At 33.0% G+C, this 27,953-nt stretch overlaps 2 protein-coding genes and 1 pseudogene across 5 annotated transcripts; 2 read left to right on the plus strand and 1 right to left on the minus strand.

Moving 5' to 3' along the window:
• Positions 1–1,181: 1,181 nt before the first annotated feature.
• Positions 1,182–14,564, plus strand: LOC111283587 (uncharacterized; annotated as a pseudogene). Its single transcript, XR_016341079.1, has 16 exons — positions 1,182–1,658; positions 2,087–2,675; positions 7,373–8,796; positions 8,952–9,371; positions 9,483–9,554; positions 9,700–9,789; positions 9,908–9,942; positions 10,062–10,149; positions 10,237–10,368; positions 11,274–11,465; positions 11,559–11,635; positions 11,726–11,798; positions 11,888–11,989; positions 12,320–12,424; positions 13,264–13,351; positions 14,063–14,564. The product of XR_016341079.1 is annotated as an uncharacterized LOC111283587 (transcript).
• Positions 14,063–22,722, plus strand: LOC111283354 (zinc finger protein CONSTANS-LIKE 9-like). 3 transcript variants are annotated; one of them, XM_022871830.2, is made up of 6 exons: positions 16,878–17,111; positions 17,958–18,669; positions 19,710–19,934; positions 20,851–21,155; positions 21,806–21,937; positions 22,087–22,722. In XM_022871830.2, the coding sequence occupies exons 2-5, from the start codon at positions 18,082–18,084 to the stop codon at positions 21,933–21,935; spliced, it is 1,248 nt and encodes a 415-aa protein (XP_022727565.1). In that variant the 5' UTR covers positions 16,878–17,111; positions 17,958–18,081; the 3' UTR covers positions 21,936–21,937; positions 22,087–22,722. The 3 variants fall into 3 exon arrangements, with proteins under 3 accessions (XP_089614894.1, XP_022727565.1, XP_089614895.1); XM_089758769.1 differs by having other exon boundaries at positions 16,880–17,111; positions 21,806–21,984; XM_089758768.1 differs by lacking the exon at positions 16,878–17,111 and adding an exon at positions 14,063–14,819 and having other exon boundaries at positions 21,806–22,722.
• An 89-nt stretch (positions 22,723–22,811) lies between these two features.
• Positions 22,812–25,789, minus strand: LOC111283355 (uncharacterized). Its single transcript, XM_022871835.2, has 8 exons — positions 25,243–25,789; positions 25,055–25,156; positions 24,897–24,978; positions 24,778–24,797; positions 24,588–24,648; positions 23,620–23,699; positions 23,245–23,352; positions 22,812–23,110 (listed from the first exon to the last, which is right to left on the minus strand). The coding sequence occupies exons 1-8, from the start codon at positions 25,639–25,641 to the stop codon at positions 23,048–23,050; spliced, it is 915 nt and encodes a 304-aa protein (XP_022727570.2). The 5' UTR covers positions 25,642–25,789; the 3' UTR covers positions 22,812–23,047.
• Positions 25,790–27,953: the final 2,164 nt, after the last annotated feature.

Below are 27,953 nucleotides of genomic sequence, written 5' to 3' on the forward strand. Positions count from 1 at the left end.
GATAATTTTAAATATAAAATAGGGAAAATAATATGAAAATAATATAAAATATTAAGTTGTCATGATTTAAAATTTTAATAAAAATTATATATGAAATTAATAAAATAAAAAATTCTAAAATAATATAAAAGTCTTTAAATTTTATTACTTTATTTAAATAAATCATTATATTTTTATTACAAAGTATTACATCTAAATAAATTCTTAACTTTTATTTTGCATCAAAGTAAGTTTGTAACATTTATGTTATACTCAAATAAATTTTTAAAATTTTAATTTGTATCTAAATAAATCATTATTCTTTAATTTGTATTTAAATAAGTTTTTAACATAAATTAATTATTTATTTGAAAAAAAGATATACTTAGGTACAAATTAAATGAGTTTATTTTGATACAATAAAAATGTAATGATTTATCTAAATAAAATGATAAAGTTTAAGATTCTTGTAATATTTTAACCATCAAAAAATTATATTTTATGTTTATTTTCTTACATAAATTGTAACACAATAATTTTATATTTTATATGTATTAAATATGAAATAAAAAAACACAAATATAAAAATTATTATATTTAATTTTATCTAGGAGTGATAACGGTTTAGATCGAATCGAATTTTGTCTAATTTTTTCGAATATTTTATAATATTATAAATTTTTAAAATTTAATCCGAATCGAATTTTCATACGATTTAAGTTAAACCAAATTGAATTTTATCAATTCATTTTGGTTCGGTTTATTGGTTTTTAAATTTTAAATTTTTTTAAATTTTTATATATTATTTGAATATAAAAATTTAATATATTTAAATAGTTTTTGATGCAAAATTGTTATTTTTATTTTATAAAAATTTAAAAATATATAATTCAGTTTAAATTGATTTTTTTTAATTGTTTTTATCTTTTGATTTAAAATTCGATCCAAACTAATATATAAATTTAATATTCAAATTAAATAAAAAAAGATATGAACTTAATCAAACATTATAATTTTAAATTAATTTTTAATTTTCTCGATATTTTTTCTAATTCCTCGTCTTATCACATTTTTATAAAAAAAAATAAATAAATAAAAAAAATGGGCCATTATCTATTTCTTAATATAAATTAATGAATAAAATAAAAGTAAAGGCTGCAAATTCAAAATTCCCGCACGATCTTTCCCGCACAAAGCCACTGGCCACTCGCCACTCCCCACCACACCACATTAAACCCACAAAATTGCACTTCAACTTCTGAACCCTAATTTCGAAAATTCCCCAAAAATTTCCCTATATCCTCCTCGAGAATGGCCTCCAAAGTTCCCGACGAACCGCCCGCAACACGCAGGAAACTGACGAAGAAACCATCGCGTTCAGGAGGAAACGGTCGCGGTGAGTTAGCTTCGCTGACCTCGAGATCACCTCGGTCCACATTTTCAACCGCGACGAAGACTACGAGAACCCGCCGGATTCCACTCCCATGCCAGCCTCTGAACGGGGAAAGCAAGTGCTGGGTCTCTTTAGGGATTCGGCGGATAGTGATGACTCCAACGGTGGTGAAGACAATGAGGATGATGACGACGACACTTTGAGTGCGAGAAAGTCGTTCTTGAAGCCGATGGAGTCGCCCTCTCCCAGTGAAGTAGCACAGTTGGATCTGCTACTTCTAATGATGGTCAGTTTGGGTTGTATTGTCAATTTTTAGTAAGCATTTGTTTTAGTTTGACAAAATTGAGGGTTATATTAGTTTAGTCGTGATTTGGTTGTTACTTTCGTTAGTTACTTTCAGTTTTGGGAAGCAAAATGCGGAAGTTGCGACTTTGATATTGATTCTTCAAAAAGCAAAAAGCAAGTAGTAGAGCATTGACCAAACAGAGCCTAAGTAATCCGTCATTACTTAATATTTTCTGAGATAGAGAAGTATTTATGTTCTGTTTATAGGAGAAATCTAATGATTGAAGCTATTGAATAGAATGTTTAATGTTAATAAATGCCATGTTTTGAAGTGTTTGTTTAAATATCTTGTTGGAGAGGGCAACTTTTTTGGACCTGTATCTGCAAACTTTATTCGACCTGGAAGGTTATCTGATTCTGCTGCTTCAGATGATAACCATGATATCACGATGGATTCGTCGGCATTTTCGTTGCACTTTCGTAGCATTGTGCGATCAGAGTCAGGAGATCTCAATATTTCAACAGGAGTTCATCTTGCATCTGAAGAGAAGACGCCTTTCAAGCTACCATGCCTTCTAATTCGGAAAGTTTTTTGGTGTTAACAAAGGTAAAGAAGCTAAAATCTCCATCTCCTGTGCCTATCAATAAATTTAGTGGTGGTAGTGATTCTAATGACATGAGCCTTGTTGGAGAAAGCATGCATAGGTATGATTATGGAAGGCTCTCTCCCGCATTGGAAGCACTTGTGGCAGAGGGCAGTAAGGAGTTTAATGCCATCCCTGCTTCTGATTCTACCAGTCCAAAGTTATCAATGAGTGAAGTTGCCTTATTTCATGATAATCCAAAAGACTGCATCGAACTCTTACACTATAGGAATTCAGAGCTCTGCAATATTAATAATCAGGATATTTCTGGTAAGGGTGTTTCTATTGCTCAGGACAAACTGGTTGAGGCAACAGGTGATTCAACAACCGCTCTTACTGATCAAATTTTGTGTGACTGCTCATCGAACACAAAGGTTGGTCCAGTTTCTGAAAATTTTGTTGATCACCAATTCTAAACTCCTAATCAGCTGAAGAAAGTATGTTCTCTATCAATCTGATGTTACTTAGATTCCTTTTCTCAATATTTTGGTTATTTTTTTCAATCATTTAATTTGGTAATTTCAGTGAACACAGTCTGTTCTTCTATCAATTGAATGTTACTTAAGATTGTTTTCTCAATGTTTTGGTTATTTTCTTTTTAATAGTTTAATTTGGTCAGTAAGTAGATTTGCATGGGTGGTTTTTACTTGTTACACAATGAGATTCTTGGAGTTGTCATTTATACTATGGTGCTTTCTATCCTAACATCTGCAGAATTGTCTCATTTCTTTTTGAGATTTGGGCTATATAATTCTATTCTATTAGAAATCTATGTTTTAATGCAATGACATGTCATAGATGCAACTATGGGAAAACACTTATTTATAGTTGGTTGTAATCTTGTAATCTGTATATTTATATTTGTATCTCTAGAATTAAGTATTTGTATCCTTAGAATTAATGAATATTTAGTTTCCTAGTTTAACCCCTAGTTAGTTATATATAAACCTAAGATTCTTGTATATTTCAAGATGAGCAGTTTTTCAATATACATTTAGTTTCCACAGGGTATCAGAGCTTTAGGCTCTTCTTGGGAAGAAAAATTTTCAGCCTTCATTGTTGACTTTTTTAGGCCTTCATTGCCGAACCCTTTCAAAGAAAGATATCACTATCACTTAATTTGAGGAAATGTTAACTGGGAAAATCACTGGAGTAGTACAAATATCTCAGAAACAAGAAGAGTTCAACAAGGAAGAGATTGAAAAGTTGAGAAACTTATTGATAATCCTTGAAAAGTCTACTATGGTATGTTCTTTGGGTAAAGTTTCTAGTTCAGGTAAAACTTCCGGTTCTCATGGATTAAATGTCTTGACTAAGTTTATTATGAGTTCTTGGGTTATTGACTCAGGAGCCACAGACCACATGACACATTCCTCACAAAAGTTTAGTACATATAACCTGTGTCCTAGTAATAAGAAAATTGTTGTTGTTGATAGTTCACTTACCACAATAGCAGGATTAGGAGATGTTCAAGTTAATCCCTTGTTTGTTCTCAAAAATGTTCTTCATGTTCTTGGATTGTCTACTAATATGATATTTATATAAAAACTTACTAGAGATATGAATTGCAAAGTAACTTTTTATTCCTCTTATTGTGAATTTTAGGATCAGAGTTCGGGGAAGATGATTGGACTTGCTAAGGAGAAAGATGGACTATACTATCTTGAGACATAAAATAACACAAGTAGTATAAAAAATAGTTTACCTTTGTCATTTCTTTCTGAAAAATCTTCTGATAAAGACAAAATCTAGCTTTATCATTTTCGTCTTGGACATCTTTCTTTTGGAACCTTGAAAAACATGTTTTCTTCTTTGTTCAAAGAATTAAATGTTGAAGATTTTCATTGTGATATTTGCGAATTTACAAAACATAGACGTGTGTCTTTTCCAATTAGTAACAAAAGAAGTTCTACTCCCTTTTACTTGATTCATAATGACATTTGGGATCTCTCTACAATTCTTAATATTTCTGGTACAAGATGGTTTGTTTCATTCATAGATGATTGTATTAGGGTCTCTTGGGTTTTTTTACTTAAATCCAAATTAGATGTGAATAGTGTATTTTTAAGTTTCCAAAACATGATTCAAAATCAATTTGGAATAAGAATCAAGAGATTTAGGTCTAATAATGCAAGAGACTACTTTAACCAGAGTTTATCCACCTATTTCCAAAAAGAGGGGATTATCCATGAGTCATCTTGTATTAATACTCCACAGCAGAATGGAGTGGCAGAGAGGAAAAACAGTTATTTACTAGCCACAACCTAAGCCTTTCTTTTTCAAGCAAATGTACCTAAATCTTATTAGGGGGAAGCTGTTCTCACTGCCACACACATTATAAATAGGTTACCTTCAAGAGTTTTGGGATTTAAAACTTCTATGGAACTACTCTCACAATTTTATCCCAACCTCAATACCACAAATAATTTTACACTTAGGATATTTGGTTGTACATCATTTGTTCATGTTCATAGTCATAACAGAGGAAAGTTGGATCCAAGAGCGATTAAGTGTATTTTTGTGGGGTATTCTTCAACTCAAAAAGGATATAAATGCTATCATCCTCCTACCAAAAAATTTCATGTGTCTGCAGATGTCACTTTTGAAGAAAATAAATCATTTTTTACTCAACCTTATCTTCAGGGGGAGACTTCATTCATGGAAGATAAGGATAAAGATTTCTTTTTGCTTGATTTGCTCTCTTTTTCAACATTTACACCTATTAACTCTTCTGAGTCGAAACTTGTTTCTGTTGAGCTTAAGTCAAACACTGAATTTGAGTCTGAACCCATTCCAAATACAGAAGATGTGACAAAGGATAATATTGTTCTTGATTTTATAAAGGAATTACAGGTGTACTCAAGAAGGAAAGTTTCAGATCTTGAAACTGTGCCAGTCCAAGAACCTGATCCTAACTCTGGAAATGAGGTAACTACAGTTTTTGACTTTGTTTCTCAAAATGAGCATGAATCTCCTAAAACTATAATTAGTGATTATGATTTGCCTATTGCCATTAAGAAAGGAACCAGAGAATGTACCAAGCATCTACTATACTCAATATCTAATTTTGTGTCATTTGAAAAATTCTCACCATCCCACAAAAATTTTCTTGTGAGCCTAAACACTATTTTTGTTCCAGCTACATTAACCGAGGCATTATCCAGTAAGAAATGGAGGCAAGCCATGAAAATAGAATTGGAGGCCTTAGAGAAAAATCAGACATGGGAACTAGTAGAGTGGCCTAAAGGAAAAAATTCAGTGGGGTGTAAATGGGTTTTCACTGTAAAATACAAGGCAGATGGTACTGTTGAAAGGTATAAAGCTAGGTTAGTGGCTAAGGGCTACACTCAAACCTATGGAGTGGATTACCAGGAAACATTTGCTCCAGTTGCCAAGATGAATACAGTTAGGATTTTGTTATCATTAGCTACAAATTACAATTGGCAGCTTCAATAATTTAATGTAAAGAATGCTTTTTTACATGGTGATTTGGAAGAAGAAATATAGATGAAGGTTCCACCGGGATTTGGAGGTCATCTAGAAGCAAACAAAGTATGCAGGCTAAAAAAGGCTTTGTATGGCTTTAAACAGTCTCTTAGAGCTTGGTTCAGGAGATTTGTTAAAGTGATGCTAGCAATGGGATATAAACAGAGTCAAGGAGATCATACATTGTTTATTAAACACTCTGATTTAGGGAGAGTCACAGTTCTATTAGTGTATATTGATGATATAATTGTAACTGGAGATGATGAAAAAGAGAGAGAATCTCTAAAATAATGTTTGGCTAGAGAATTTGAGATAAAAGAGCTAGGGAGATTGAAGTACTTCTTAGGAATTGAAGTAGTTTACTCACGGCATGGTATTTTTATCTCACAACAGAAATATGTGATGGATCTTTTGAAGGAAACTGGGAAGCTTGCATGTAAACCTGCAAATACCCTTATAGATCCTAATCATAAAATTGAAAAAGCTAATAAAGATGCTGCTGTAAATAGAGAGATGTAGCAAAGATTAGTTGGAAGACTCATTTATCTCTCACATACTAGACCTAATATAGCATATGCTGTGAGTGTGGTAAGTAAATTTATGCATAGTCTTAAAGAAGTGCACCTACAGGCTGTTTATTGTATATTGCACTAGTTGAAGGCCAATCTTGGGAGAGGTATCTTATTCAAAAGAAATTCGGGGTTAGTTCTAAAAGCATATACAGATGCTGATTATGCAGGTTCAGTAACTGATAGAAAATCCACCTTAGGCTACTGCACTTTCTTAGGTAGTAATCTTGTGACTTGGAAGAGTAAAAAACAGAATGTGGTGGCAAGATTAAGTGCTGAAGCAGAGTTCAGAGCAATGGCTCAAGGAATTTGTGAACTACTATGGTTAAAGATTATCCTAGAAGACTTGAAGATCAAGTGGGATGGACCAATGAGACTTTACTGTGATAACAAGTCTGCAATAAGCATTACAAACAATCCTGTGCAACATGACAGAACAAAACACATTGAAGTAGACCGGCATTTCATAAAGGAGAAATTAGACAGTGGGTTGATTTGTACACCTTATGTATCAACCAAAGGTCAACTTGCAGATGTGTTGACTAAAGGTCTCAGCAGTGCAACATTTCAAGAAATTATTTTCAAGCTGGGAATGGAAAACACCTATTCACCAGCTTGAGGGGGAGTGTGGGAAAACACTTATTTACAGCTGGTTGTAATCCTGTAATCTGTATATTTATATTTGTATCTCTAGAATTAAGTATTTGTATCCCTAGAATTAAGGAAGATTTAGTTTCCTAATTTAACCCCTAGTTAGTTGTATATAAACCTAAAATTCTTGTATAATTCAAGATGAGCAGTTTTTCAATATACATTCAGTTTTCACAGCAACTACTGCTATTGTCAACTCATGAAGGGTTATTGCAGTAGTTTTCACTGATACAATTTCATATTTTTCCTCCATAGACACCCATAGTAGCAAAAGTTGAATGAAATTTATATACTTTTTGATTGTTCAGCTATTATTGCCACTTTCTTCAGGAGGAGCCAAGGCATTGATTTGCACTCTTGATTAGTTGTTTCAATTTCAGGGAAACAAGGAGATTTCTGAAGTTGTATTTGGATCAAGCGTGTTGAATTCTGAGTTCCTTGCTGTTCCTACTAGTACCTCACTGAATCAGACTAGTAAAGCTTTTCAATTAGATTTGCTCAAACAGTTTGAATACGGAAATCTGCCTCCAACTGAACATGGGTTGAAAGAAAATTCTACTCAGGAAAAAAGACATACTTCTAATGTTGCTCATGCTTCTAATCAACCACATGGGTCTCCATTAGCATTGTCCATACACTCATTATCTGCTAAAAGACAACAAATACTTCTGGATACTACAAATTTACCCAGACGTACACTATTTGTTACTCCTTCCCCTAAACAATCAGGTTTCATTTCGGGTAGGGGAAGCATAAAACAAGGTGGGACTGTGCCACCCATTCTGAAAAGTAATTCCAAGTTATAAATTCTGGAGCCTTCTACTTCTGCTTCCGCTTTCAATGATGGAATTGTAAAATCTAAACTCAGATTGTCAGAGTCCCTTTGTTCTAGAGCTTGTTCATTCAATACAATTATGAAGGAACCGAGTGAGGGTCTTCAGTGCCAACAGGCAACTGTTCCCACTATTAATCTAGAGGAGCAGTTATCTGGTGTTGATCTGAAGCAGGGAAAAATGGATTGTAATGGTCTTGGAACTCCAAAAAACATCATTACTTTGAGCCAAGATGGAGGGACAACAAAACTTGCAAAAGATAAAGAACATAATGACAAATCTACTGAAAGAATGGCCAAAATTACTTCACCTACTCAGTGCACTCATTCAGGAAAGAAATTGATCCTTCATTCTTTGACAACAGTAGATCCTGTAGATGGGACACTAGTAGCTTCCATATTTAATTCCTCACTAATGGAGATCAAACTTGAAATTAGCAAGGATAAGAGAGATGTTGATACACCTTATACACTTGTTTCTCCACTTGTGAATAGGTTAAATGAGAACTTGTGTTCACCAACAGAACATCAAGGCCGTCTGTCTGGCAATTTAAAGCTTCAAGATCAGGATAACAGCATCATTATTGATTCTAGACAGGAATGCAAATAAGTAGTAACAGTTCTTAGCGTAACTATTTAACTGGAACAGCTGAAAACCGAACACAGTCTGGTGCACCAGTTGTTATGGTTAACCATTTAATGGACTCTTCTATAGTAAAAAGGGCGGATGAAAGAGAAAGTAATGGACTTGCTTTGCAGAATTCTTCCGAAAACTTGAGGAACTTCCCTGGTGAGGTTCCCCTGAAACTGCAGTGGGGAAGCTCAGAGAAAAACATCCAGACTGCAATTGAAATAACCCGGTCTGGTGAAAATTTTATTGAGGAACAGATGAAAGTTTCTTCTGCTTATGCTTCCCCAGATGCACATAGAAGTAAAAATGAGTGTTCGCCTTGAAAGGTATATATCTTTCTCTGTCTTCTCTTAGTCTCAATTGCAGCCTACTGTGATCAAATTTTTGCTCTGTTTTTTTTTATTTATTTTTATTTTTATGTTAATACTAGCCTGAGTGTTTCCTATCTCTTAATTCACGTTACGTAAATTTTATTGCTTAGAGCCTCTTCAGAAAGAAGCAAACTCAGAGTCCCACTTCAAAAGAGCCAAGTTGGAGCCCCTGTGGGAAAGAATTGTATAGGGCATTACATGGTGATAATATGCAATGCTCTGTTGCAAAAGATGTGGTATCTCTTAGCTGCAGTTCAACCGTACAAAGGATTGATGACTGTCATCAAAGACCTGTGCAGAATCCAAGTCCTGTCCAAGACATTCAGAACTATTCAAAAATAAAAAGGACAAGTGAAGAAGTAGCTCTTGCAGATGTGCACCCTGCAGATAAAAAAAACTATATCCAGCAGAGTCCAAAATTTCATGACATGGGAGAAAAAAATATGGAGCATATGTTGGAATATTTGAATGGAAGCAACATAGGAAATGAAAGTGTTGAAGGTGGCAAAACATCGATGAATTGGACTTATGTATGTGTACTGTGTTGCTAATTTGTTGCACATCCAGGTTTGCTGATATAGAATGCAAAATTTTCCTGTTACCCTTCCTGTTGAATTTGATTTATAGAGCTTATATTGCAGATTTCTCTTAAACTTTCGGCAGATGCAAATCAGCTACTATCTCCATGTTTTGATAAACTAAATATAGAAGTGGTACATACCTTGTTTTTCTAAATTTACTGCATTTGTTACGATATGTTTCAAATGCAGATTATAAATACCAGTAACATCTTTTCATAATCTAAATTCCCATGTGATAGTTTCCTTTTTTTGTGCTTTGCCTCAATAATTGGTCCAGATAAACATGTTGGAAGATATATTGCTTCATAAGCAGAAGGTTAATATATTAGAGTTGCTTTGTTCTGAAATCCAATCCAAGCTATGTTTAGTAAGTAAAATTGCCAACTTTTTTTTTTTTTTGCAGGGGTTCTCTGTTGCTTCCCCCTACGCTAACCAAACTAGACTATCTTATTGCTGATACCGCTCTTTTATATTGCTGCTGGCAGGCAAATGATCAATCCAGCAATATTTGGTATAAGAGGTGGTTCCACTCTACCCTTACATCTTTATCATGAATTGACTAATATTGGTTTCTGTAATTATCATGGAAACTGGTTTAGCATTACAAGTGGTAAAATTGCTGAAATGATGTCCTCGCAGAGTTGCTGAAACAAGACCATTGCTCTGCAGATTAGTCTATGAAAAGGCTAAATTGCAGTTGATGCATGTGAAGCGCGAAAGATTGCTGGTATTTGCTTTCCTTTCCCTTTCCCTTTTTGTTTTTACTCAGCTCAAATGCTTATTCTTTGTTACCTGCCTACATTCCTCAATGTAGAAACAGGTACAGTTACTGAGAACCGGAGTTCGGGAATCTCAAATTTTGAAGTTAAATTGCGTCAGGCGTCCATCTGTTTCAGCTGACAAGGACACTCAACCTGACAATAATTCATGTTCAGTTAAATTTGAGGTATGCTCATCAGTTATAATATGTGGATCTATTCGGTATGTCCTTTGGTGCTATAAAGGCTGGTGGCCTCCATTTTTCTGCTTTTTGTTATTATGGATTTCATCTTTTTTAATTTGCATACTCAAATGGTTAAAAAGGAAAAAGTTACTGCTGTGGAGATAAACATTATGCAATACAACTGTGAAACTGTGTTTTATTTTACATGAAACCCACATTGGGTTTGGGTTCACATGGCTCCTAATTTTCATTGTAATAATGTGTTTTGATTTCTGTCAAAGCATTTTTAGAGGCTAAGAATTATCCCTGACTATTTTTTTTAATGTATCTATCATATTTACTGTTGTCGCAGCTGGTATAAACAATATTTATGGGCTTATACATATTTCGAACTAAATTGGATGCGGAATTGTAGTTATTTTCCTCTTAACCTTTTAAGATATCTCAATGATGAAGAAAATTAGAATTATTTTGTTGGAAGATTCTGGATCACATTTTCTTAAAAGTTTACTTTATTTCGAGTATGATATCATAGTTTTTTGGATGATTACATAATCTATATGTCTTCAGTTTGAATAAAAATATTTGCATGATATACATACCATGTCATTGTTCGAAATAATAAAAAGAATATCTTTATGTTTTAGGGAATTGTCTTCTATATATTGAGAACCACTACTAACATTCAGCATGAAGCATACCAGAGGCAATATGTGGAGAACTCTTACATCTGTTGCTTTGAATGATGCTATTAGCATTCCGTCAGCTACAAATTAAATCAGTATTCTATTTTTATTATTCATGCTATCTCTTTACAATTAAATTTCTCATGCCTCTTATATTGTTTTAAAAGATATTGGTAATTGATATTTTGGCTTTTATGCTAAGTTTTCTTTGTATCATGACAGGGAGCCAGTGATTAAGTAACCACAATGAAGCATGAGGCTGAACCTCTGGAAAAGAAAATAAAAAATTTAACCAAGTCATTTTACATTTACTGCAAGATAAAAGGAGAACCGAGTTGTTCTGATACCATTGAATTGCTTAATGATCATCTAAAGAAAAGAACTTGCTGCAGATTTATATGTCAGTATATGCAGGTCTGTTTAACTCTTGCTGTTATTCTTCTCAAGACACATTGAAATTATTTTATTTTATGTGACTGAAGTATAACCTTTCTGTTATTTCATCAGTTGTGGGAGGTTGATTTGCAGAATAGGAATGGCCGTCACAATGTTGTTCTCAATTACCATGAGTTCATCAGTCGGAGGTTTTCTTTTTATAATGTATTTTTCTTTGACCAAGACTTGTTTATGTCAGAAAAGTTTTACATTTATTTGTACATTTCTATGATCTGCAGTCTCACATTAAACACTGGTCCAAATTCAAGCATTTTTGTTGCAAACAAATTGAATGATATAAACATCAGTAAGGTAACAAAGTCAACCATTTAAATGCAGTCATCTTTTTTTCCTTGTTTCATTTGCCATACTGATATCTGAAATTTGATCTTGTTCATTAGAACTTCCCAAACATGGATGCTTGCTCTGCATTTGCTTTCGTCTTTAACCATGAATACACTAAGAAATATGCTGTGCCCAAAAATCTGGCACAAGAAACTCAAGTAAGTACTTCTGTCTCATAATTGCTTGTGTCTCCTACTTTTCTCTTCTGAGGTAAAACAAATTATTTCAATTTAATTTCTATCAGAAAAGTATTCTATGTTTATGCTTTGATTTACGGCTGTGCCAGAATGAAGCTATAGTACATATTTCAAGTTCTGAGCAAGTGATTATGTGTTTTCTTGTAGTTACCTTTGCTCTAACCTAGTTTGTTCAACTTTACTTTATATTTGTTTGTGGTGCACTATGTTTATTATGTCAGAAATTTCAGTGTTTCAGGATAAATGCAATCTTTGAAACTATATTCACTTTATTTTGTTCTGATTATGCAGAGGACCAGTTCACTTTTAAGAAATCTGCTTGATGTGGTTGAGGAAGTACAGATAGACGGATAGAGATTAGAAATCTGACACTAACTAGCTTTCATTCTCCATCTGGTACTCTTTGTCCCTTTGTTATGTCTCTGGCTTTGCGAATGTGATGACATGGTCTAAATTCTTGATCAATGGCTTAGAGAATTTGAAATTTGATTCTTTTCTTCAGGCAAACAAAGTAGAGATGGATGACTAGATCACACTTCTTGTTTGATGTAATGCCATTTGAAGTCTATGCATGTTTATTGTGCCATGAAACTATCTTATTTATTCTTTTGTTTTTTAATTTTTATTTATTGGAATGGAGCTTAGCAATTTGGGCTTTCTCGTTTTTATTTACTAGTGGTAGGATATACAGTCATAAAACTAATGATTGTAAAGTTTTTTATTTCCTTAGCTCTTTCTTCAGTGAGTTGGACATACTCAAGGTAAAGCATCTTAATGACAATTGATTCAAGGCCATTCTAAGTTTTAATGCTCATCTCTGATCCAATTACTTTTATTTACAGTATGGTTGTAACAAGGTTTGGGCATAGCCCATTCATGGCTTGGTAAAGTCGAATCTTTGTTGAGTGTCCTAGTTGCCATCTGCCTCTTGATTTCTAGAACCGGTATGAATTATGACTTATTATCTATGCAGTTAGCTAGTATGTTAACAGAATTAATCCCTCAGTTTCTTGGCTGTCCTAAATCCTAAATCATTGTAATATCAATTTGCTAAATAACCTGTTCTGTGTTGGAATGCTCATTTGGCTCAGCTTAGTTGCCATATTTGCATTTACTAAACATATACACAAAACCTACCCCCAGCTCTCTCTTGTCTGTCCAGTTTTACGTCTTATGTCTCCTGAAAGAACATATTTTGTCAGATTGAATCTTGATAGCACCTCCTTGGTTTGAAGCAAAGCAGCTGGATTTGCAGCTTGCTTTCACTGATTTTGACAGTGGTGTAAAGCTGCTAATGACTCTTGACATGATGTGTTTGAGCTGGTAAAGTCTTGCATAAATTGTATTTTCTACTTTTTAACATATTAAGTATTTTGCAAATCTGATGCTTTATCTTATAGCTGAATTGCACGGATTGGATGTATAATCCTTTATGTGGTTAAGAAATTTATGCTCTAAGAAGAATTGATTAATTTGTAACAACAGTATAAATATAATATATCCAGAGCATTGATCCTTGCAAAGAGTTTGTAATTGATTTGTACATTATATTGATTTGAATGTAGTTTCTATGGATTGGTTTGGTTCATTAATTATTTTAGACTTCAAATTAGTCTTCTTTTTTTCTTCTCCAATAAAAAATATTTTTAGTTGAAATGGTCAGATAATACTTAGAATCTGAGTTTAGCTTGCCTAACTTTTGTACTAAGCAATTAATGTAACTTTTGCCTAACTCCTGCCATGAAAGTGCAATCAGCAATCAGCTCTTTTTACGCCCACATTTTCTTCAGTTGTGGTTCAGATTGTAACACGAGTGAAATTTAGATAACGATTGTTTACAAGTTCAATTAGATCCTGTAATTATCAAAATATATAGATATTAATTCTGGACATTTTGGGGTGACTGCTCATTGCTGTATGTGCTATCATCATTGTAAAATATTACGTTACGCATCAATAGTTATCAAGGCAGATATGTTTTGTTGTAATTTGTCAAATAATTATACTGACTTGTCTTGCCTCTTGCTTTCTTAGTGGGGTTTATCCTTCAGAGATCCTGCCTTATCATTTACAGACTACCACTGCTGGGACAGAAAACTTGCAGCGTCTGCCACTCTCAGCTGAAATAAAAGCTGCAGTTGGGAACCTTAGAGCTGGATACACAAGGATTATAAGGCTATGTAGGTGTGTTTCTCAGGTGATGCAATCTTCAGGCAGGTAATGAGGTTTTTTAACATCTTAAAGAAGACAGAAAGGACACCAACAATTAGGAGTTTCTCTCTCCATCGGTTGTTTGAGCATTATGTTCTGTTTCTTTGTAAACGTACTACAAAGGTGACGACTTTCCCTGTTATCTTTAGTAAATGGTAGATTAGATTTTGTTCTCAAATTTGTGGAACAGTTTTTTGTGGTTCCCTAAATATTTCTACTGGAGCACCTTAAAATAGCCAGTTTATCTGAATGCACCGACTTTGAAGTGAAATGCACTCGATAATACTTGAAAGCTGTCGCCATTAAATGCAGGCTAATATTTTCATCTTTTTCCCTTACCACCTCCCCGGTGCTTTTCTGGTTGTTTGGCTGTTTGTTCTTTCTGACTAGTCTTATTAATGGTTGAGGACTAACACAGTACAGAAAGAGCCAATGCTAGTGAAGGAATCAGCTTATTTATGTTTCAGAAATACATGGTCATGTTCATCCCCAGTGTTGTGGACGGATCAAAGTGCAGCATTTTGAACAGCCTGGACAGTGTTTTTCAGAAACGTAACGAGATCCCTGCCCTGCTAATGAGGTTAGCTTATCTCTTGCTTTGAAAAAGAAAAGTTCCCAAGTGAGAAATAAAATTTAGTTGTTTAATTGTCTACATCATTCTTATTTGATATCGTAAATACTTGGACCACCTGATTTACGTGTTGTGGACCATTTAAGCCATTGTATGTCTTTGAATTAATGTTTTTCCCACAAAAGTTGAAGATGTCTTGAATGTGAATTTGGGCTGTATCTCTGTTCATATATAGTACCCTGGCGAACTTGTTTGGATATGTACAAAACTGCCACATGCAGCAGTTTCAGTTTTTTTAGCAGCCCATGTTTCTGGGTCCAACAAGTTTGATAAGCAAAACCCCCCATGCTTTTTCCTGTCTTTAAACAGAAAGAAAGAGAGAAAATCTACCCCTATAAGAAAAGGGTTTTCTGATCCTCTTAGGTTTGATCAAGAGGATAAGCTGTTTCTTTCATACCAAAAACTCTCTTGATTTTGATTGGGTCAACTTCACTTAAGCATCTATTCAGCTTTATCCTGCTAAAATTATACAAAACAGCCAATAAGGGTTGGCACAAGTGATTAAGGTTTAGGATCTGGTTACAAAGCATTTAGGTTCGAACTCTCACTGTCCTAGCCTGAAAAGTCTCAAAGGATTCCAAATTCCCTTGTGGTTGACGATTTGTTTTTGTTTTGGAGAGGAGAGAGCCTCCTCTGCTCCTAAATATTTTTTACCAAAAAAAAATTTTACAAAACACTGTTACATTCAGATTCTGATTCAAAGCTTGAATCAAAAGCTGAGTCCGGGTAACTTTTGGTTCTTCATAAAAAAAGGTTTTCTTTTCTTTGTTTTATGTTTTCCTTTTCAGCTTCAGGTTGGTTCTTGGTGGCGGTGGTTAGGTGTTAAACCTCCTGGGATTGTTCAGTCAACATTTCCCTATTAATTGATGAAAAAGTGCACACTAATTATCATAGGAATTTAGAAATTTAGGAAAAAAGAAAATGGTGATGGTGGGGACACGTGAATTAATATTTAAAAATAATAGGACTTCCAATGATGGGAGAGGGAAGGGCAGTTTGGGTATTTGGGATTAAAATATGGAAAAAGGGTAAGCACTTTTGTGGGTTGAATCTCACATGTCTATTCTGTGTGCATCCAACTGGCTCCTTACGTACAAATGCCTTATCTGAATAAATAGTTACTGTTTACTAGCATCTTCCTCTTATTTTATTTGTTTAAAATATTTTTTAACTCTTTTTTATAGATATTAAATGTTGATATTTTTAGATATTTCTTTTACACTTATATGACTTTATTTTAATAACTTATAACAACATTAGAAATATATTAATATAAACATAAAATGATAATATTAAAGTGGTATTAAGAATATTATTATTATTATTATTATTGAAGCATACCTTTGGCTTCACTTTTTAGTTTGGTTTATATAATTGGATCTGTAGCAAAACTTGCCTCCTTCACAAGTTGAAGATCTTTCCAGAAAACAAGTGGATGGTGCTTTAAGGTTTTAGTTGATCACAAATCAAAAAAAAAAAGAAAAAGAAATACAGACATCTTTTCCCACCTTAAAGGTCCTTTTAGAAGCTGCCAAGTTCTCAAAAGAGCTAATAATAATAAAACAAATATTCTTTTTATATACATGTGCAAGATTTTTGTAAAAATTAAACAGTATAATATATTAAATATAAATTTTAATTATTTAAAAAAAATCATTATTTTTTATTTCGTAAATCTCAAGGTTTTCAATTTAAATTTTAAAAAAATAAAAAATTAGCACCATAAATCTCAAGGTTTTATTAGTATAAATTAGCAACATCAAAAATATTTAAAAGATTTTCTCGTACGTGGAATTGGAATTTTTTATAGGAAGAAAAAGAAAGGGCCTAACTTTTCCTTTCACGACTGAAAAGGAAAGGGCCCCATTTTTTTTTCTCTCCCATTTTGCCCTTCTTATTTATTTTTATTTACTTATTATATTTTTTTAATTTTAATTTTTCTCAATTTTTTAATATTTAATTTTCTCTCTCTCTGCACTTTTTATCAGCTTATGTCATCACATTTCCCTGTTTACACCCACCAATTTCTATCTCTTACACTTACATAAACTCAAAACAGAGAAGAAAAATAAAAAAACAGAGCAAAAAAAGAAAAAAGAATCAGAGGAAAAAAAAGAGAAATTCTGGAAAGCTCTTTGTTCCAGGGTTTCTCGTAAAATTTTTTCAATAAATTTTCAATTTTAATATTAAGCTACCAACCGATCTTGTCATCTTCTTTTTTCTTTTTTTTTTGTCCTCATGGTAAATTTCTTATTCTCTTTTTTTATAGTTCTTAATTTGATTTTCTTTTCTGGGTGTTTTTTCTTCTTCATTTAATTTTGATTTTATTTCTGGGTTTTAGATTTACTTTTTTTTTGTTAGTATTTCTGGGTTTCTTTGTTGGTATAAGATCCTCTGTTTTTTTGCTTAATCTGTTTGTTTGTGTTTTTTATTTTGATTATGGAGTTTAATTCTTTGGTTTAAAGTTCTAATTTTTATTTGATTTATGATAAAGTTTTTTCCTTTTTTTGATATTTGATTCTGGTATTTTACATGCCTTAAAATGTAATCAATTTTGCTTATAATTCTGTTCTAGGAATGCTCTCTCCCCTGCTTTTTGCTTTTATTAAACAAAAAGATTATTTCTTTTTTTATTTTTTCTTTATTTTCTTATTTTATTTTGACTGTTGTAGTCGTCATGGATGACTCTTTAAATTTTGATGAGGCATTTTTTCTCTCCTATTTATTCTGTTGTGTTTGTGTGTTTTGTTGGTTTACTCATCCTCGTGTTGTCGATAATTTTTTGTTTTCTTTTTGCTTCACAGTGCTTAAAACTGTTAACTTTTTTGCTGTGATTATTGAAAATAGAAAACTTTTACCCTTGAACACTGCAGATCATGTGAACTCGTCTATGATTACAGTGTCTTCTAGAATTTTACCCTGTTGCTGTATCATTATTGTATGAGCAAATTTGAAGTAAATGAAGCTATCTCCATATAACCTTTTTTCAGTTGATATTCCTATTTTCTTTTTGATTACTTGCTTTTAGATCAACCAAGAACTGAATTTTCTTGTAACTGCAATCTTTCTTTTCCCAATATGTGACAGCTATTGAAGTGCAAGAAGAAATAGCAGAGTCAGGGATCATCTAAGAAGCTAGCCTGGTTGGTATATAGTCTGCTTAGAAGTCCTTAAATTTTTGAGAAAAGTTTTAAGACTAGTGATTGGATACATGGGCTACAATTGTGATTTCTGTGGGGATCAAAGGTCGGTGGTATATTGCCGGTCTGATGCCGCCTGTTTATGTTTGTCATGTGATCGAAATGTCCATTCTGCTAATGCACTGTCAAGACGCCATTCAAGAACATTGTTATGTGACAGATGCAACTCGCAGCCTGCATTTGTTAGATGTGCAGAAGAAAGGGTTTCCCTCTGTCTGAACTGTGATTGGATGGGTCATGGTACCTCCACCTCGAATTCAACACATAAGAGGCAAACAATTAATTGTTACACTGGTTGCCCATCATCTGCAGAACTTTCTTCCATATGGCCATTTTTGTTGCAATCCTCTTCACCGGGTGAATCTACTTGTGAGCAGGAATTAGGTCTAATGAGCATCACCGAGAACATAGAGAGGACTTCTTGGGGCCCTACAGAAAACACCATTAGCCAGAATGGTACTGGTGTTGCAGAAGTTTATGATGACCACAATGTGGATAAGGGCAGTGGCTGGGGGGGGTCTTCTTCAATTCCAGAACTCATATCTGCACCACAAGCTCTAGATCTGCCAGCTGGATTAACAGATACATTATTGCCCAAGGTAAATGATGAATTTGGAATATTTAGCATTAAAGAATCTGGATAAACTGTTCTTGAGGTACTTTCAGTCCTTGGTATCTGAGTTTCATGGGGCAACATTAAAGAACTATGATAAGCATTTCAATGAAGTAGGTTTATATTTGCAAATTTATTCTGGCATCGCACTTAATACTAAAAAAATATTAACAGTGAGTGTTCAGTAATAACTGTTCTTTCTTCTACGAGAACAAGCATGAGGTTAAAGTGACAACTTTTTTTTTCAGATTAGTTCCTTCTGCAGAACTATATGCCAGTTCCGTTCCTTGCTTTTCTTGATAACATTTTATAGTGGAAATCAAAGGTCCATCTAAAATATCTTTTTACTTGAACTTGATTGGGTTTTTGTGTGTTCATGGTTGCATACTAAATGTAAAAGATGTCAATCTTTCAGTAAAATTACATTATACCATGAATCTGTATTCAGCTTGCATTTTTAATGGTAGACCTTTAGATATTTCTATTTCTTGCCCAAAAGCAACTTAAGTTTTAGGGTGATGTTTTAGAGAACAACTAGTGAGGCCTTCACAGTATGATCACTAAATCAGAACCTCACCCTTTATTATGTTTGTAGAGACATCTTATTCCTATTTTTGCCGTGGGTTCATAAGTTTGTAATCCATATCTCTCCTATTTTACACACACATGGACTTTTTGAATCCAGGCTAATGCCACCTGTGTACATGGTTGTAGTTTTATCTTTTTTTTTTTTAATTGAGAGGGAAAAGGGGAGTGTGAAAGTGAAGGACACAAAAAATGGGGAAGTTGGCTGAGGTCTAGGAAGTTATCAAGATTTCATTTTAATCATAAAAAAAAGTGATCAAAATAACCTTTTGTTATTTGTAATTCTATAATATTTTAGCATTAGATTTTCCAAATTCATTTTTAACATATTCGTGAAAGATCTATTGTTGAAAATTCTCACGAGTTTCCTTTAATTATTAGTAGAGATAATATATTCCGTTTTGGGAATCTTTGCTAATTTTTACTTTATTAAATTTGCAGTCATGTTGCCCTCAAACAAAGTGTCCTGCACTTTGTGAAGATGATCTCTATGATGACTTCAACATGGATGAAGTTGATTTGAACCTTGAAAATTATGAAGAACTATTTGGGGTAACTCTCAATCATTCAGAAGAACTTTTTGAGAATGGTGGAATTGATAGCTTATTCGGGACGAAGGACATGTCTGCTGCTGATTCCAACTGTCAGGGTGCAGTGGCTGCTGAGGTACTCTCATCTCTTTTGATCTTTCTTTGTGGTGTCTGTATTGTCTTTTTGTGATGATAGTTTTGCCATTTTTCTTGATGTTAATTTTTTTGCATGTGTTCTTAAATGGTTTGTATGGCATATAGCATATTTCAACAATCAGTTTTTTTCTTAATGTGAAAATGGAAGCATTCCTTGCCTAATTAAAATAGAGAAAAAAAAAAGTTTTGATAAAGTACTGAGAAAAGTTTTAATTTGATGAATGGGGTGCGAGTTCTGGTTGTTGGTAATGTACAAGTTCTGTATGTTGTAATTGTTCTTTTTTCTACTAGATTTTCCATACTGTTACATAAAGGCAATTATTCATTTTGATGGGGCTATCAATGCATAAATAACCTTGATTTTCAGACATGACAAATGTACCAAAATGAAGTTTACCTTCCTTCCACATCAGCATCTTCATTTTGCAATTTGCGTAGTGATCAGAGGCAAATATCCTTTTTTACTTGGGTTGTTAGTATCTATAGGAACATAATAACCTTGATTTTCAGACATGACCAATGTACCAAAAGGAAGTTTACTATCCTTCCATTTGCTGGGTCTTCATTCCGAATTTTGATTACTCTTTTGACAGTGTTGATTATATTGCCACTATTGGTGATGAGATTATGGATTCCTCAAGTTTGCGAATATGCTAACACTTGATCTTTCAGTGTCATCTTGATTATCAATAAATCAGTTTTTTCTTGTAAATTATGTATGTGTCAACATTTTACTTACCGACATTGGCAATTTAATGTGCTTGGATATTACATGCTTGTTTTATCTCCCTTAGCAGTCATGCTGTAAAGAATCATTCCATAATTCCAACCCCCGAGAATTTCAAGTTTGTGCTTGGCAAGTGCTCTTATGGTCGTAACTAAATATCCTTGTCCAGGGCTCATCTGTTGGACTGATCAATGCAATCCAGCCAGCATCCAGTAATGCGGCATCTGCTGATTCCATAATGAGCAATAAAACCGATTCATTTCTTTGTTTTACTGCAAGGCAGGCCCATTCAAGCCTCTCATTTTCTGGCCTTACTGGAGAGAGTAGTGCAGGAGATTACCAAGATTGCGGGGCTTCGTCAATGCTTCTCATGGGAGAGCCTCCTTGGTGTCCTCCATGTACTGAGAGCTCCTTCCCATCAGCTACTCGAAGCAATGCTGTAATGCGTTACAAGGAAAAGAAGAAGACAAGGAAGTAAGTATGTAAAATGTATATAAAATGTACATATGTTATACTTAGACCACTTTAGATATAGTTATTAGGTTGATGACTTTGTAGTTTTAGTGCTCCTTGCTTTACAAATTTTGGAATTTAGATGTTCTTCGTTTTAATTCCTCTTCTGCATCTCAATTTCTAGTTCTATGGCTGTCGATTTAGTATATGGTTTACTTATAGACAATCATGTCGTTAGTTCTTGTTCCTCTATTGCCCTTTCTATTTTTTCTTCTTATGAACTTTCTCTATGTGCTTTTAAGTTTCATTTAGCTGTGTGCATTTCTATGCAAGAGCAAGTAACAGAACTCACATGCCTCCAAATAAAAAATATCATGTCTATATCATTTTAACATATGTGATCCTACTAGTATGATTGTATCTCAGTATAGTAATCGGTAAGCTGTGCATTATAGTTACTATTCCTGCCATTGAAGGAGTCTGTTTCACTATGGTGCTCTCTAGTAAGGAAATGTGGATTTGCATTCCTGTGTGTGCATCTGTGTATATTTATCAGCAATCCATTTGGAAAGTCGATATAAATTCTATACTGTGCGTCTTAACGTTTTATTTTACTGTTTCCACCTATTGGAGGAAGTTATATGTTTAACTTCGTCCTTGTTGCATGATAGGTTTGAGAAGCGAGTGAGATATGCCTCTCGCAAAGCAAGGGCCGACGTGAGAAAGCGCGTGAAAGGACGCTTTGTCAAAGCTGGTGATGCCTATGATTATGATCCGTTGAACCAAACCAGCACCTGCTGAGAGTACAATTTTTTTAACCATGCTTTGAAAAAGGAAAGAAACACAAGATGTTAGTTGGAAAGAATTGGTTATTCTTACCTAAAAATGGAGAATTTGATGCTCATACTTTCTCTTATCTGGTTAAATGACTGGCTGTGTGGTTGTATCACAGGGGCTCCAGGTTTTTATCAGAAGTTGGATACGAAAATGCCATGAATAAATTGCCTTGAAGCCTGTTTCTCCATTACCATAAAAAGATTGATGGATCACGACACCCATCATCAGGCAAGATCTGCCTAAATCGCCTTTGCCGCCAAGCCCAGTGGGTTTCCGCCGGCCATATAACGTTTGAGCGAGTTCACCTGCTCTGCTCATTTATTTTTTAGTATGGTAAGAAGAATGCTTCTTGGTCCTCCAAGCCATATTTATGCTCAGTGTTGGCTGACAATTATATAAAAGCTCCAGCTGTTCCAGCGCTTCTATAAAAGCTGCTACTGTTTCTGCTGTCATGACATGCCCCAACCTACAATGTCAAGTCACAGGCAAATGCATGCAGCTGTAATTTTGCTCTTCGTTTTTTTTTCTATTTGACATGTATAGCATAGATCTCTCCGTATGTGCAGTCGAGAGAGTTGTAATGTCTGCCCGAGTAACAGTTGCTAGGTCGGACAAGAAACATGCAGTTGTAATATCCTTGTCTTGTGGTGGACATGTACAGCACAGGATTAATCATATGCACTTAGGAAGAAAATCGTGTGCATTATTAACTTATAAAAATTACAAATATATATATTTTCTATTACTCTTTCATCCTTCCATACTGAATGTGAACAGAATTTGAAGATTTCCTCTCTACCTATGCTGCAATATTCATGTTTTTTGACATGAACACAGGTATGTTGAAAATTTTTCATGTTTTTTATTTTTAATAATTAAAATAAAATATGTTGGAATTCTGGTTTGATTTCACTAGCTTCCTGGTGGAACACATCATCAGCTAAAAAAAAACCATTAATTCATAGGCCAATTCTATGCACCTGCTGCATTTGCCTCTCATGTAGCAATGGTAATTAAACCATTACACAGCATGTGTTGTAACAAGGCTCCCTTAAGCTCATTAAGTTCAAAGGATATCAATCATCATCTGAACCGCCATCTTCAGACATCATTCCAACATCATCAGCTGTTGTTGAGTCCTGTGTGCAAACCGCAGACAAAATTTGTTAACCAAATAAATAGATAAATGCATGTTAGAATCAGATGTCTATGTCTGTGAGAGGAAAGACAGGGACATGACTTGTGTAAAGTTCAAAACAATGAACATTCTTACCGCCATTTTATCCCAGTTCTTCAATTTGGGATTTGTTAGCATGTAATTATCACGCAATGGAGCCCAAGCAGGTTCTTCATCATTCCTCGGATCAGACGACGTATTACCCTGCATGTCATAAAACCGAATAAGCTAATATAGTAAAATATTTCTGCAGAATCCAAACGAACAACTAAAAAGGCAATTAATGTGAAGTTCCCAGCAAATTATAAGCCCAATTACATAAATCTTATGTAGGTTAGCATAGACAAATCGATGGACATATATACTAAATTTTAGTATATTGATGACAATGCTTTAAAGAAAACAAGAGGATAAATGGAATGACATAGCATGATGGAAGAAATTCGTAAAATAGTAAAGAAAATAACCAACCTTACTGGAAGAGTCGCATGCCGGCAATGATGTCTTGCCTAGCTCTGAAAAGAAGGCTTCTTTTCTTCGCTTCCTTATCACTAGCAGGATGCATAAAATAAAAAGTCAAAAACTGAACAAGAAATGTAGTAATCACCTTGCCAGTGTTATCCATCGGTAAAAAAAAATTTTCCAGTAATCTTTTAAAAGCAGCAAATTTAAGTACCATAAGCATTCACATTCATATATAAATAAAATACATAAGTCAATAAAAATGTACTGTGAGGCATCTAAGTAATAGTAATAATAACAACCTAGATCATATTTGAGCCTCTAAATCTAGGGTTTCAAAGGCATAAAATGTTTGACTCAATTATAACAAAATCTATTTAATCTTTTCATTTGTATGTCATGCATAGCTCTGAAAATATAGTTTCTATAAGCATCAAAAGTACCTCCGAAACAATTTGATCAGATCTTGCCGCAGATATAGGAGAAAGATACATGTTTACTCCTATGCATTTTTAGAAGTAATGATTATGTTTTATCCTTCAAAACTAAGTGTTTGAAAGCATAAACTATGCACCATTCGATCACAGAAAAATGACAATAGTGTGCGTATATATGTATATATACAATAGTCATGCAGTCCAGAGTGAGGTGAATTACTGAGAAACAAACAAACTTATGGGATGCTTGTCTACTGATAAATTGATAATTATATCACATTTTTCTCATGGATCTGATTATAAAGAATATTAGACACAACTGCAAAAGAAGTTAGGTGAGCAAAAAGTGAAGAACAAGCATTTCAAGTCATTTAAAATGTCAAATGCCAAAACAGGGCCTAAATTTTGGGATTTAGAACAGGAGTTTCTTGGTAGCCAGGATGTCAGATAATGCATTTTTGCACATTGAACATAATCCAAAAAATTTGCTTTCAAGTGTTCAATCATAAATAAAACTTATAACTGTAGAAATCAGCATACCTTTCGCATCTTTAGTCCTTGAAGGGTCCAATCCTTTCTGAGCCTTTTGTGCTTTGTTCACCTACACGATATATGGAACAACATATTACCACCACATTTGATATTAATAACTAACAATATAACAAAACAAAATCAAAGACCTTAATGTTTGACAGTAAAAAAGAGATGGGGCTTTCATAAAACAACTTACTGCATTGAATAACTTCACCACTGAAATTGCCGGCAACACATAAACAATAAAACTTAATTAGTAAGAGAAAGAATATGAAATGAGCTTATATTATATGTAATGGTCTAAACAAACATTACCTCCTTTTGTAGCAATACCAATTAGGAACTTTTCATGTGAATCTAAGTAATTAGCAGGTTTCACATGCCCCTTCTCTGCAACCTGTAACATTAATAGCACATAAATAAATAGCACAGCAACAGCAAAAACATAATTAGTATGATTTTAGGGAAAATACCAAATGTTTTTCTTTCTTAGCTTCTCCCTTGACTTTCCTTTCAGCTTCCTCTTCAGCTAGCTTCTTTGCAACAAGTTGTTTATGCCCTGATAGCACTGGACCCTGTAAAAAAAACAACTCTATGAAATTTATGAAAAAAAATTTTTTTTGTAAAATGAAAAAGACCCAAGTTCAGAAACTAGCTTTACCAATGAATCATCAGCCACATTCCTCTTTAAAATATTCTTAAATGCCAACCTGAATGCTCTAACACCTTCTGTAAACTTCATAATCCCAGGTTGAATTTCACCTTCTTCTTCTGAACCGTCACTTTCTTCAGAAGAATTATCTGCGCCGCCTCCCATCCGTATATCTGCCAGGGCAGCCTCCTCCGCCGTGTTTTCCTTTTCCTCCTCCTCCTCATCATCGGAATTGTACTCACGGGCTCGTTTTTCAAACAGATTTCTCATTTTTTTACTTACTCTAAGCTTTTTTCCTTTACCATCCAACATCTTAAGCTTCTTATTCTTGGCCTTGTTACCTCTCTTTTTCCCCGAACTTCTTTTCCTTTTCCCAGCTGCAACGCTGCCTTCCTCCTTTACCATCATGTTCTTGCTTTCAACAGAAGCCCAACCCAAAAAGGAAAAGGAACAGATGATTGCAAAACCCTTTTGTAAACCCTAATAATTCAGAGAGCAAACTCAGAACTCAGATGACCTTTTTTTTTCCCATGTTCTTCCATGAATTTTCTTTGTGCTTTGTTTGCATTTGAATTCTTTGTTTTATTTGGGCCTGTTTATTTCATTTGGGCTCTTCATTTTTTTCATTTTCATGGGCCTTAATTTTTTTTAAAAGATTTGACCTTTTTATATACAAATAAATAAAAATTTCAACAAATATTTTGTAAATGTTATTTATTTATTTATATTTTTATTAAGTTTATAAATGATCATAAATAATATTTAAAAATAGAGATAATAATCTAAAATATAATATAGTAACACAACACAAAAATAAATAAAAATAATATAATTTAAAATTTTAATAAAAATTATATATGTTTCACAAATTAAAAAAAATTATATTTTTATATTAATACAAATTATAAAATATAATTTTCATATAAAATATAATATAAATATATAAATTATCAATATTTTATATTATATTAATATATTTAAAAATTCATTCATTGTACCGATGGCATCACTGAATTTGATGTAACATGTCAATTCAACGAGGAAGAATGGGTATAACATCTATGATATGTCTCTATGCATTTAACTTGAATGATGCAACAAACAAACGAACAGACAAGTGCTGTTCGAGTGTTGTGTAGAGGACGAAATGGTGAAGGTGCGACAGAAGAACCGAACCGAACCAAACCAAAACAAACAGAATCAAAGGTTGAGGTTTTGAGCAATAAGAGCACCCACCACTCCAATTCCAAGCACCTCAAACATGACTACGTCACAAAACACCAGAAAAAGCGTAAAACGGAAGAAAGATGGGCATCCCACGTGAAGTTCAGGCGATTCAAAGAACCTGCCCTGATTCCTCATTCCTCGATTCTCATGCCCTGCCTTCTTTTTCTCTCTTCCCTTTCATACCAACGCATGATTTTCATGTTCTTTCTTTTCCTATATACTACATAATCTTTCTTTGGAATCGTATCGAAGTTAGGAATGCAATCCGATGGAGCAGAGTTATATAATAAAAATTTTAAATTTAATATTAAATTTATTGTTTAAAATTTAATCTAATTTTTAATTTTTAAATTGAAATTTGAAATAAAAATCAAATTATTTTAGTTTATTCAATTAAAATTATTCAATAAAATTGAATTTATTTTTTATGTTCAATTTTAAACTCAATTGTATATTAAAATTCGAGCTTGAGCTTGAATTAATCTATAAAAATAAAATAATAATTTTTTAATTTAAATAACAAAAATATGTTAAAATTTAAAATTTTAATTAAATTTGTTAGTTATGTGAATCAGATATTAATATATCTGAGTTTAGTTCGTTCGATATATCAAGTTATTTAAATTCAATTTGATAATAATTAAATTAAATTTAAATTTTATTTGAATTAAATCTGAATAATTTATAAATATTAATGTATCATTTATATCTTTTATTATATTTTAAGCTCTATTTGAATTGACAACGAAATTAATTACAATGAAATTAAAAATAATAATTTTTATTACTATAGTTATGATTAAAATAAAATTATTAAAATTAAAAAAAATTAATTAAAATTTTATATTAAATAAATTTTGTTAAATTTTATATTTAAATTCAAATAATGATACATATTATAAACTCAATCACATCCCATCAAATAAGGTAAAATTAAAATGGATACTTAATGTGTGGGATATGACCGTTTCAACCAAAGCTAAGCTCTAAGTTTAACCTTCCATTTTTTATTTAAAAAAAAAAGTAATTTTAAAATATGAAAAAAGTTATACGTATTAAAATTTAAAGTTTTCATATTTGACAGTTATGACGTCATCTTACAGCTTGCAACCAATTCATCCGCAAACGCCCAGATTCTTCTAATAACATTAAAAGAATGTGAGAAACATCTTTAGTGGATCTTTAACCAATTGATCACTTGAAATTTTTTTTTTTAATTTGTTGTATATCAATTTCATGTTTGTTTTCACTTGAAAGCTATCATATGTTACATTTCAATGATTGAGATTGGACAACGTATATTCAGAGAATTTTCTTCTTTTTTTTTTTTTTTTGCATAGAAAAAAAATTTATTTTAGTTTCTGATTTTGAAAGTTCATGTGACTGTCATTGTCTAATTGGGAATGATAATCATAATGACTACTTCACTTAACCAATCAAACCAATTAGGGCTTGTGGGTTCGTGACATGTGTCCTTTAATGAATCAAATAAT

The sequence above is a fragment of the Durio zibethinus genome, chromosome 3 (genome assembly GCF_047325235.1).
Source record: "Durio zibethinus cultivar Kanyao isolate XHJ-2024 chromosome 3, ASM4732523v1, whole genome shotgun sequence".
Lineage (NCBI taxonomy): Eukaryota > Viridiplantae > Streptophyta > Magnoliopsida > Malvales > Malvaceae > Durio > Durio zibethinus.

Excerpts from the sequence above, each read along its gene's own strand:
- LOC111283355 (XM_022871835.2), bottom strand. The coding sequence starts at position 25,641 with ATGATGGTAAAGGAGGAAGGCAGCGTTGCAGCTGGGAAAAGGAAAAGA. Across the intron at positions 25,157-25,242 it reads ATGTGGCTGATGATTCATTG|GGTCCAGTGCTATCAGGGCA; the intron begins GTAAAGCTAGTT and ends TTTTTTTTACAG. Across the intron at positions 23,111-23,244 it reads AGAACTGGGATAAAATGGCG|GACTCAACAACAGCTGATGA; the intron begins GTAAGAATGTTC and ends GTTTGCACACAG.
- LOC111283354 (XM_089758768.1), top strand. The coding sequence starts at position 18,082 with ATGGGCTACAATTGTGATTTCTGTGGGGATCAAAGGTCGGTGGTATAT. Across the intron at positions 19,935-20,850 it reads AGGGTGCAGTGGCTGCTGAG|GGCTCATCTGTTGGACTGAT; the intron begins GTACTCTCATCT and ends ATCCTTGTCCAG. Across the intron at positions 21,156-21,805 it reads GAAAAGAAGAAGACAAGGAA|GTTTGAGAAGCGAGTGAGAT; the intron begins GTAAGTATGTAA and ends GTTGCATGATAG.